The sequence below is a fragment of the Stomoxys calcitrans genome, chromosome 4 (assembly GCF_963082655.1).
Source record: "Stomoxys calcitrans chromosome 4, idStoCalc2.1, whole genome shotgun sequence".
Classification (NCBI taxonomy): Eukaryota; Metazoa; Arthropoda; class Insecta; order Diptera; family Muscidae; genus Stomoxys; species Stomoxys calcitrans.
This window is the reverse complement of record NC_081555.1, coordinates 95,154,370-95,166,829: the sequence shown is the minus strand read 5'-3', so window position 1 is coordinate 95,166,829 and position 12,460 is coordinate 95,154,370. Positions and strand designations below refer to the sequence as shown.

Genomic DNA, 12,460 nt, shown 5'->3' with positions numbered 1-12,460 from the left:
AATGTACCCAGCTGTTTACGGTACACTACCTGGTAGTTATGTTATGCGTATAACCTTAAATATGTCAAGCTTTACGATAGAGCTGTCAGTTGGCAGATTGCAACGCAATGGTTGTCCAATCCCAAAATATAAAAGGCAACCCTCGTAAAACTCTTTGTGCATATCTCGTTGTGCAATTTCCCAAATATAGTATATATTGTGACATTTCAATTTAAACTATGCGAAATTTTAAGTACCAGAGTAAACAAGATTAGCAAACAAATATTTCAACAGAATTTTGCCACTGGGTAAATATTGAATTGCAAAGGCAAATAATGAAAAATATACTCGTAGTACCATGTTGAGACAAGGTAATGTTTATTTTTAACTGAGCTAAAAATATATTTAAATGAAACTAGGAGAGGAGGTTATATTCAAGCTGCAGCAAGCACTGTGCTATTCGCATTGCCTCTGACTAATATACGATGCCGAATTCGGCAGTTCTCCTTATGGATTTTTTTTTTCAACAATTTCAATAATCAAATGTCATGGATCTGATATAGAAATTCATTGATTTGCATACATTCGTGGTTTGTTATTCTATTCCTACGAATTGACATATACATACATATAACGAATCTCGTTTTTGTTTGCAATGAAACTCCCCAATTAGCAGTATATTACAATAAATTGGTACCAAATACCAGCATCCATTAAACATGTGGACATGTATATTGCACATTGCAATACCAAAATTACCTTCAAATCCCTTTAATGGCTACTTTCAACTCAATAAGAAACTCGTTTTTTTAATTTATTTTAAAATCATGCAAATCGTGTAAACAAATTAGGTGTACATCAAAAGATTAATTTTTCGAAGAAAACAACTTTTAAGGCATTCCCATGAATGTTAAAATTTTTTGTTGTTGTATAATTGACTTACATTTAACTTGCAATGATTCGTATTTTTTTATTGAATATAATATATGTACGTATTTATATAAAATATACAGACATGCAATATTGTTTGAATTAATTGTGATGACTCTAAATAGTTATACATAGCTCCAATCAAGGCGTATTTATAAATACGCCATGGCAACATTTGATTATAAAAACAAGTAAAAGCATGCTAAGTTCGGCCGGGCCGAATCTTATATACCCTCCACCATGGATCGCATTTGTCGAGTTCTTTTCCCGGCATCTCTTCTTAGGCTAAAAAGGATATAAGAAAAGAGTTGCTCTGCTATTAAAACGATATCAAGATATGGTCCGGTTCGAACCACAATTAAATTATATGTTGGAGACCTGTGTAAAATTTCAGCGAATTCGAATAAGAATTGCGCTCTTTGTGAGCTCAAAAAGTAAAATAGAGAGATCGATTTATATGGGAGCTGAGTCGGGCTATGGACCCATTCAGACCATAATAAACACGTATGTTGATGGTCATTAAAGAATCCGTCGTACAAAATTTCAGGCATATCGGATAATAATTGCGACCTCTAGGGGTCAAGAAGTCAAAATCCCAGATGGGTTTATATGGCAGCTATATCAGGTTATGAACCGATTTGAACCTTATTTGATACAGTTATTGAAAATAAAAATAAAATACGTCATGCAAAATTTCAGCCAAATCGGATAGGAATTGCGGCCTCTAGAAGCTCAAGAAGTCAAATCCCCAGACCTGTTTATATGACAGCTATATCAGGTTATAGACCGATTTCAACCATACTTGGCACAGTTGTTGGATATCATGACGAAATACTTTGTGCAAAAACTCATTCAAATCGGATAAGGATTGTGCCCTCTAGAGTCTCAAGAAGTCAAGACCCAAGATCGGTTTATATGGCAGCTATATCAGGTTATGAACCGATTTAAACCATACTTGGCACAGTTGTTGGGTATCATAATAAAACACGTTGTGCGCAATTCCATTCCAATCGGATAAGAATTGCGCCCACTAGAGGCTCAAGAAGTCAAGACCCAAGATAGGTTTATATGGCAGCTATATCAGGTTATGGACCGATTTGAACCATACTTGGCACAGTTGTTGGATATCATAACAAAACACGTCGTGCAAAATTTCATTCTGATCGGATAAGAATTGCGCACGCTAGAGGCTCAAGAAGTCAAGACCCAAGATCGGTTTATATGGCAGCTATATCAGGTTATGAACCGATTTGAACCATACTTGGCACAGTTGTTGGATATCATAAGAAAACACGTCATTCAAAATTTCATTCCAATCGGATAAGAATTGCGCACTCTAGAGGCTCAAGAAGTCAAGACCCTAGATCGGTTTATATGGCAGCTATATCAAAACATGAACCGATATGGCCCATTTACAATACCAACCGACCTACACTAATAAGAAGTATTTGTGCAAAATTTCAAGCGCCTAGCTTTACTCCTTCGGAAGTTAGCGTGCTTTCGACAGACAGACGGACGGACGGACGGACGGACAGACGGACGGACATGGCTAGATCGACATAACATGTCGCGACGATCAAGAATATATATACTTTATGGGGTCTCAGACGAATATTTCGAGTAGTTACAAACAGAATGACGAAATTAGTATACCCCCCATCTTATGGTGGAGGGTATAATATGTATTTATTGTTCATCAAATACAAAAGCTGTTAACAGAGTGAACATCCTTAGCACTACATTTAATAGGATGATCAGTTCGTTTTAGACCCGGCTTTTTGATTTTTTGGCGGTGAAGGCCAAAGGACTGCCGTCAAAAGCAGTTCGGGGCGACGCAGTCCGAGTTGGGGGCGAACGCGCATGTAACACCAAGCTATATTCTTTCACAGATAGTGGGAGTTGCCCAACAACAAAATATTGAGTGCACTAGCTGTCAAAATCAGTGACTAGGGCAACTCTGGTTTTAAGTATGCTAGTTCGCGCCATTTTTCGTTGTTTGTGTGTGTGCGATAGTTCTTAACTATAACACAACACAACACAAAACTTGTTGACAGAAAGTGCACGTCGCGAGAAAAAATCGTACGCAATGTGGAAAAGCAAAACGGTCGATAGGACGACGAAAATCCCACATAGTATTATATCGGGATTATGACAAGACGAGGCTTTTGCTGAAAGGAAGTAAGAAGGTCAGTATAGTTATTGTTATCATAACGGGACACACAGGACTACAAGCTCACATATGCGAAATTGGTGCGGCAAGTGATAGCATGTGTAGGGCTTGTGGGAAGGATGATGAGACGTTGGAGCATATGTCATTGACCGGCTTGCGCGGCTAACAGGCACCGGCACTTAGGTAGGGACATAATACCAGACATTAACCAATTTAGGGGCGAGCCATGGAAAACAATTTAGGATTTTGTAAGTAGCATGGAATTCCTAACTTAAATTTTCTTTTTCGAAGTTACATTTCAGTATTTAACGCACAACAATGCGACTAGTGGCTTAGGTGTACATCCATAGTGGTATGGTATGGATTATTATCCGTACACTCTTTTCAACTTTAGCCTCTACCTATCCTCCATTCCACCCCCAGGCGGCATGGAGATCGTATCATATGCGGATGATTGTACGATCATGGCATCAGCCCCCCACCCATTGATAACATCTGCGATAGATCACACGACTATCTCAACGAACTTGCCGCTTGCTTCGCTACAAAGCAATTGGCCGATCTGTGGTAAGTTATGCAGCGCCAAAGTGATCTCTTCAGCTCTGTGATACGCAGTGGAAAAATATTCAGATCTGTCAGAATGTCGCTCTTCGAACTACGAGATACCGTCTACTCAGTTCTCACGTGGACCACCTCTATTAGAAGACAAAGATCTACCCGTGCGTAGACGTAACTACATACTGTCTAAGCAATACCTACTGGGCTGTTGTCGCAGGGACCATCCAAATCATCAACTTGTGTATAGATATCCACCGCACAGAAGCCTTAAGTTTGATTTACATGATCTAAAGCGTGAGGTTCATTGCTACAAGAGAGAACTTCTAGATCAAGCGACATATCAAGCAGATCTAGACAAAATTCATGCAGACATGGTAGCAGATGCGGTAAATAGCTACCGGGTGAATGTAGTCCTTGGAGAACGATCGTCTCCCATTGCACCTGAAGAAATTTACCTCCCCCGGCAAACCAGAGTAGTTCTGGCTCAATTACGTTCCGGCAGAGGCAGCCGCCTCAACTCCTACAGAGCAGGGATTGATGCCAACGTGCAGGATTAGTGTCCCGATTGTGACCGGAAACCACACGACACAGTCACCTGTTTAACTACCTAACCAGACCCACTCGACTCAGGCTCAGATCCCTGTGGACGCTCCCCTTCTTAGTCGCAGAGTTCCTGAATCTGGATATTCAACATACTCAAGCAGACGAAAGATAGAATGCAACAAAATTTTCTAATAGCAAAGGAATTTTTCTCAAATCTTCACCACTGCCCATTTAGATTTTGTTTGGAGCAGTCACGAACGCAGTTTGATCGTTTTATTGTAGTCGTTCATCATCGACTTGGCGCGATTGGAATTTTGTACATGATTTGATGTATTTTTAAAGCGCCGAGTATAGCCACATTTTTTGATTAACTTGATATTTGTGGGCTACGTGGCCTTTGTTAATGAAAAAGCATATTCAGCCACACTCAATGGATTAACTGACGCATCAAACAGAATAAGAATTATCTATCTGGATATCCTGGCAGTATAAGAGCCTATTGAGAGTCTCTCCAACCTAGACAATAGTAGAAAAAAAAGATCTTCATATGCGAAAATGTGGCTACTACAACAGCAACTGGTGTCGTGTGATTCCTGTTTACAAGCGGAACACAACATCAATTCGTTGGTACCCATCCTGGCCCAATAGATATCGTGGTGATTACATCTGCTATATTACTTGAGCACGAACTACCTGGTTTGCCATGGCGGTTGGTCGCTTCCGATACCGTGTCTGCATGAATGCTATTTAAACTCTACTGATATGCTGCTTGATCCACAGTCCTCTGTTGTAGCGCTGAACCTCTCGCTGTAAATCGTGTATTTACAACCTCAGTGCGGTGGATGCCTAAACCCAAAATACTAATTAGCATTGTCTCTGCGATAACAGCTCGGTTATACTGCATAGACACAATGTAATTGTGTCCTTTAGTTAATGGTTGGAATAGGTACTTCTGCCGAGGTACCACCGCTGTCTATGTAATGAACTATGTGGCACAACATTTGATGCAGCTCTGTTCAATTTTTTTGCAGTCAACCAATAAGGTTGACGTTTAACTTATCACAGATAACATCAACATATGGTTGATCTCGATCCTGTCTGGAATGGAGGATAGCTTGGTGTTAAACAGTGGCTGAGAAATCAACCCACTTTGTGGAAGTTCTCCTGTTTCACTCTAAGGGCCTACGACCACACAAACGATTCGCAAAGTATGAAGCCCGGCCTGAGGCAAGTGCAAGTGATGTTCTCAAAAAGTGTGGTATGTTGAAGTGATAACCTGCATAGCATTCGTCGTACTATGTAATTTACGAAATCCATGCTGATGCTCAGCTCAGAGAAAATCCCAAACATCGCTTGGAAGGCATAGTGTCTCAGGCGTCTTAGCTACTGGCGGAAAAAGGAAGTAGGGTGTTAGATTCGCCATTGTTTGAATGCTTTCTCGGCTTTAGTAGAGGGATTTGTCTGCCAGTTTCCAGGTACCTTGGCCAGGTACTATATTCCAGGTTCTACAACATCAGAGTATAAATTCCCAGTCAATCCCATGGCAGCAGGTTGAACGTACCAGATTGGCCCGATGGAGTCTTTCATCAGCAAGGTCTGCCGCCTCAGTGTATAACACACTGCTACAACAAAACAACAACATAAATTTCCAGCACCTTGAACGACTTGTTGCTGTGCGGCATGGGAAAACTATGGGAACCACAGGTTGCAACTTTGAGCTCGGATATGTGTGGTGTTCATCGTTATCATGAAAAGTTCAGCTGAGAGCTACTGGGCGTATCTACAGGTTGTTCCGTAGGTATACGGGGTAGTTTTACCTGCAGTCGCGGAAAATCAGTGGTATCGAATCGAGAGTCTCAGTGAGAGACCGAGCGGCACCCACTCTTACATAAATACAGAGTGTCTAAGATGGTCGATATGGCAAGGCGAGTTTTTAGAGCCTTTAAATGACCAATGGACCGGAACGAGGTTGCTCGCCTATAGGAGTTTGGCGAGGATCTCCAAAAGACTTGGATAAGTTAATAGCGACGGTTTGACCTGACCTTATTGTTGTAGGAGTGTGTTGTACACTGAGACGACCGAAGGATTCCATCGGGTCAATATGGTACGTACAACCGGCTGCCATGGGATTACCCAAACTTGTTGTGACCTCACAGTGCATAGCAGTCACCTTGCCATGCAATTTACGATATGTTGGAGGCCACCGCAGCGCAGAGGTAAGCATGTGCGCCTATGACATAGAACGCTTGGGTTCAAATCCTGACGATAAAATCAGAAAAAATCTCAGTGGGGTTATCCCTTCCTAATGTAAGGTACTATGCCATGTAAAAACTTCTCCCCAAAGTGGTGTCGCACTGCGTCATGCCGTTCGGACTTAGCTGTAAAAATGAGGCCCCTTATCATTGAGCTTAAAATTGAATTGGACTGCACTCAAAGATATGTGAAAATTTTGCCCCTTAATGGAAAGTTCATGGGCAAATTTGCATTTGTATTCTAATTTTTAGCTCTTGGAAATTCTCCAACACAAGAGTAGTGCTTCAAGCATCTTAGGTATTGGTGAGAGAAGGGAAATTGGTCTGTGTGAACTTCTTTCCAATTTTTCCTGGCTTAAACATCGGAACCTTACTTTACTTTACTTCAATTGGCTATTCCACTAACCGAACGTAGAATGGCGTTCCAAGAGCCTCGATCTTCTGCGCTCATTCTAAAATCTCTGACACCAAGTTTCGAGGTGTCTCCCACCACTTGATCTTTCCATCGGGCTTTTGGTCTTCACGGTTTGCGTGTACCCCCGTATTTGCCTTCAAAAGACTTCTTTGCTGGAGCTTCTTCATCCATTCTGACAACATGACCTAGCCAACGCAGCCGTTGTATTTTGATGCGTGTAACTATGCTATCGTCGTCATACAGCTCGTGCTTCACAGCCGTTGTATTTTGATGCGTTTAACTATACTATTGTCATCACAAAGCTCATACAGCTCGTGGTTCATACGTCGCCTATATTCTCCGTTAACGCAAACTGGTCCATATATTTTACGAAAAATCTTTCTCTCAAATACTCCAAGCACTGCCTCATCTGCTTTCACAAGTACCCATGCTTCAGAATCATATAACAGCACGGGTAGTATCAGTGTCTTGTATAGTGTAATCTTTGTCTGTCGAGAGGTGGTCTTGTTTCTAAACTGCCTACTTAGTCCAAAGTAGCATCTGTAGTAGCCAGTATTATTCTTCGCTTTATCTCAAAACTGGTGTCATTCGTTTCGGTTACGGCGGTGCCGAGATAGATAAAGTTACTCATTGTCTCAAAGTTGTGGTTACCAACTTTCCCCATTTTCTTTATCTGCTCGGTTGTGCAAAGCTTTTTGGGAGTTGAATGGATGGTTTCAATCGTCTTATCTCAATTTACAGCCAGACCCATTTTCATTGAATCTCTTCCGACTCTTTCAAAGGTTGCAGTTACTACTTCCGGTGACCAATCCATGATATCGATGTCGTCGGAATAGGCGAGTAGCATGTGTTCTCCTGTGATTAGTGTGCCATATATATTCACATCTGCATTTCGTATAGGCTGTCTTCTTGTCTGAAACCTCGTTTGGTATTAAATGGTTCCGAGAGATTCTTTCCTATTCTTACTGAGGAACGCAGTGTCATCCTGCAGAGTCTTATTAATTTTGCAGGGATACCAAACTCAGACATGGCTTGAAATATCTTTGAACGTAAAGAAGTATCGAAGGCGGCTTTGTAGTCAGCAACAAACATCGGAATCACTGCATCCATTTCAATGTAGAGATTTTGTTCTGTTTTTGAGTCTTGACGGCGTTGTTGTTGTAGCCACATTTTCATGTGGACGAGGCGATCCTCGTTAAGCTTCTGTAGATGAGCAAGATCGTTCCGGACCAAAGGACCGATCGCCGCGGGCCATTGGTTATTTTTATTTGTCATATCGATCATCATAGGCACTCAGTATTTGGGCAATAGCCGGTGCCGTATGGAGCATTTCATTATCCGCAACCTGTGGACGCGCCCGGTATCTCGTAGCTAAGCTTCTCGTGACAGCAATGAACACCACACAGACCGCAACTCAATGTTCCTGTGTGGTGCCTATTATGTTGGCTATTCATCGCCTCAAGGACCACGTATGGGACGAATGACACACCTTCTCGCTCCATCACTCTTCGGGGTGTTCCATAAATTCACGGCTAAAGAACCTGGCTCAGTCACGGAGGTCCTATCGTCCCTTTTCCCAGGTTTCCAGAGTGACTTGACAGTAGATCGCAGATTACCAATACTGGCACTTAAGTTGCTGTACCCCAAGTGTTCTAGCCATAAGATCCGCTTGTGTTCGCTAACCAAACTGTTGATATTTACATTGCTGTATATCATCTATTCTTTTGAGAAAGTTATATTAATTATTTGCGTCATACTGAGAAAGGTTCAAAACGTACTTACCAAATGCATGGATCGAATGTAACAAATCCATTAAAATGCAAAAGGTATTAACCTTTTAAGGAATGACTTACATCACCATGAATTAGTAAATAGTTTAATTTATTTATATCCTTTAATACACTTACAAAATTATTTATTGAATGCCTTAAAAACTAATCATTTTAGTTTTTTTTTTCTTTTCGATCAGGAACAAACAAAAAAAGTAGTTGAAGCGAAAAAGGGGGGGTAGGGAAAGAGAGAAGAAACTAAATTCAAATTTGTTCTTCAGAAGTGACTGAGACAGGGCAGCCATTGCTCTTCCTGTCAGTAGTTGATGCATGATAGATGGGTTGACTTTCACTGTAGTATTATCGGATAGTGTGGTGTTTCAATTCAAGCTCATTTGTTGTATAACAGCAAATTGGGTGGGGGGAATATTATGACCAATATAATGTAAATAATCGGATTGCTATTATGTTTCTTTCGTTAGATTTATATTATTATTAGGAGGGCATTTAACACACACGATTTTCCACAATCGCAGTATGAAGTCATTTACAAAAAGATTTAGTTTAGGGGAGAAATGTAAATGAAAACTAAAAGAAAATATTCAGATTATTTTATGGATTGTAAACGAAAAAAAAGTAAAGAAAATCGAATAATCCTATGAATACAAGAATACATAGTACATGCATTCAGATCGAAATGAACTGAATAGCGGATGCTTCTATACTTCTTATAGCGAAGATGTTGTGTTTGTGTGGTATCATAGACTAATTGCAGTAGCTGAGGATTACACATTACACTACTGCCTGCCGTTTACCTCGCCCACATTCCTCCTATCAGTCTGTGCTGCCGGCAGCCTGTCTCAGTAGCACATAGATCTTTTCCTTAATCCATTCCTTGTTGTATGGAGCATAGGTGTTGGTTGACTTCTGATACACCAGACAGCTTATGTCGGCTAATTGGTCTAGGAAGTCAAACAATTGACTTATGTCGTAGGTGATGGTGGGTGTATTGGGGTTGATGCGTTTCAGGTGTTCTTCGTAGATGCGGCACACGCCTTCCATGCAGTCATTCACACTATCGTAGTCACTGTAGGTGCGTGTTTCGGGCCGTGTTCCCGGTTGTACAAGTAATATGGTATGAGACATGTTTTATGCAGTTGTTCTTCCCGCTCCCTAGCACTTCCTCGATTACGTTCTACAGCGTCCAAATGTGTGCAATGTCGGTCAATCACTCTCTCTCTATTCAATAGGCCGCAAATGTTTTTCTTCTAGTATTTTCTTTTGCTTGAATTTATCAATTTTCTACTGCAGCTTACACCAATACAAACTCCTCTTCGTACTACAGTTATAGTCGTAACTGTATTACTTATTATTTACCAATTGATTTCTTAATTTGTATTGTTTAATTTAGAATTGGCGAAAAATATTCCCAGCTTCTGTTGATGGTTGTCAATAAAAATTATATCTACGGCATTTTTGTGCGAGGCATACGGATCTAAAAATCGATTTCGACTTATCGATTAATCGACTTTTTGTGTAAAAAATTCAAAGTCGACTTTTGGTGGATACAAAATATCAAATAGTCGACTTTTAAGTAAAAAAAAAAGGCCCAGGGCGGCTTTCTCGTATAAAAGTCGTTCATTTTTTGCAAAAGAGAATGTGAGAGCGGAGAACATTTGTAGAGTTTATAAATGAGAGGTTGCAAATTTCTCCTAGATGTTTTTTACCCCCGCAAATTGTTACTGGATAAGTACGCGAACACATCGTTATATGATGCAGCAATCGGTAAACAAAACACATCTGTATTTATCGGGACGATAAGTCACTAACCGGCACCCATCTGCCAGATAAAAAAACTGCGGTGGCAGCGTTGATTCATTTGTGCAGTATGAATTTGCATGGCATGGTTGCCAGCGCCATGATTAGGTTCAATTAATTGAGTTGAATTTATAAAGGGGCGTTAACACGTGAATAGAGATGGGGTTCAATCGGATAGATTCCCACCCAATGCGTAGGTATTGGGTTGCCCAATAAGTAATTGCGGATTTTTTAAAAGAAAGTAAATGCATTTTTAATAAAACTTAGAATGAACTTTAATCAAATATACTTTTTTTACACTTTTTTTCTAAAGCAAGCTAAAAGTAACAGCTGATAACTGACAGAAGAAAGGATGCAATTACGGAGTCACAAGCTGTGAAAATTTGTCAACGCCGACTATAGGAAAAATCCGCAATTACTTTTTGGGCAACCCAATATTTACTCATTTGGGCATTAATAATAATAGTCGGCATTCTTTGTTTAATAAATTTTTGCATATAGGTAAAAATAACAATAAGAAAAAAAGAACCATTAAAACCAATTAAATAAACCTACATAAGTGATGCCAATATATTTTTTTACCGCCTTTTCGCCTATTTTTCTCCAACCTCTCACCGATTTTTTTGTGGAGTTTGACAGCATTATGCTTTTCACGCGAACAACTTCAAAATTAATGTAAAACCGTATAAGCTTGATAGGTGTGAAATAAATAAATGTCTTTTTTACGCTAATGGCTTAAAAGGAGCATTTAAAAACAATCATAGCGTAATACGAATGTAAGATTGAGTTAGTAATTGTGTTTAAAAAAAACATTATGATATATTGTTACAGTTTTTCGCAACAATTCCGACAGCTGAATATCCAGATCTGCAACTAAAGCTGCTATGAGCCGATACGTATTTGTCATATAACATGTCAAATTAAAAGTTATTCACATCGTCTGATATACATATATGAAACATTTCATGTGAAAAACCGATGTGGAAAATATATATGAGATTATTTTCGATTAAAGCGAGCTCTATTTTCATCGAACATAATAGCAGACACATGTGAATAAAAAAAGTACAATACTTATGACAAATACATGCCGATTAGAGCGCGCTCTATTCGCATTTTATATACATAGTGAAAGTTATATGGATACAGAAAGGTACATCTCATATGACAAATACATATCGTCTGATAGCAACTTAAGGTGGGATGTGTCCAGAGGGATCGGTGTCTGAGTCGAGTAGATCTGGCTAGGCAATTAAACATGTGACGAGTGTCGTATAGGCCCCAATCGGGACACACATCCGCACGTTGGCATCAATCCTTGCTCTGTAGGAGTTGAGGCGGCTGCATTTGCCGGAACGTAATTGAGCCAGAACTACTCTGATTTGTCGTGGGAGGTCAATTTCTTCACGTGCAATGTGCGGCGATCGTTCTCCAAGAATCACTTTCTTCCAGTTGCTATTCACCGCATATTCTATCGTATCTGCATGAATGTTGCCCAAACCTGCTTCATATGCCGATTGATCTAGAAGTTTTCTCTTGTATCGCTGAATCTTTCATTTGTCTCCTGATAGAGGTGGTTCACGTGGGAACTGAAGAGATAGCCGATTGCATTTCGAAGGGCAGCTCTTAATATTATTCCACTGCCTGTCACATATTTGACGAGACGACATAACTTACCTCAGACCGGCCGATAGCTTAGTATATGGTCAACAAGATTTCTTTGTCAGCAACGTAAGGATCTTGTTTCTACGACTGAATCTATGAAATGGCAGTGGAATGTGGGGAGAATGTGTTAGAACTGTCAAATGTGACATCAAGTATTTTGGGACACTTGATGGTCGGAATCGTTTCTCCATCTTCTATCACATTCAGCTCATTATTCAACTTACGCGTATTTTATTTAGGTTAGGTTCGCCCTATCTCCGTCCTGTAGGCGGACAGGCAGATCTCAGTCCCTGGATTGTCAATGTAGACTCTCAAGCCCACTCTGTCATCTAGCTTTGATCTATCCGTGTTGCATGAACAC

The 12,460-nt window shown here is 40.2% G+C and overlaps 1 protein-coding gene across 1 annotated transcript; it reads right to left on the bottom strand.

The window, feature by feature from the left end:
• Positions 1 to 8,711: 8,711 nt before the first annotated feature.
• On the bottom strand, positions 8,712 to 10,094 carry LOC106088643 (enhancer of rudimentary homolog). Its single transcript, XM_013254255.2, has one exon. The coding sequence runs from the start codon at positions 9,760 to 9,762 to the stop codon at positions 9,451 to 9,453; it is 312 nt and encodes a 103-aa protein (XP_013109709.1). The 5' UTR covers positions 9,763 to 10,094; the 3' UTR covers positions 8,712 to 9,450.
• Positions 10,095 to 12,460: the final 2,366 nt, after the last annotated feature.

Coding starts and splice junctions, on each gene's coding strand:
- LOC106088643 (XM_013254255.2), bottom strand. CDS start 9,762: ATGTCTCATACCATATTACTTGTACAACCGGGAACACGGCCCGAAACA.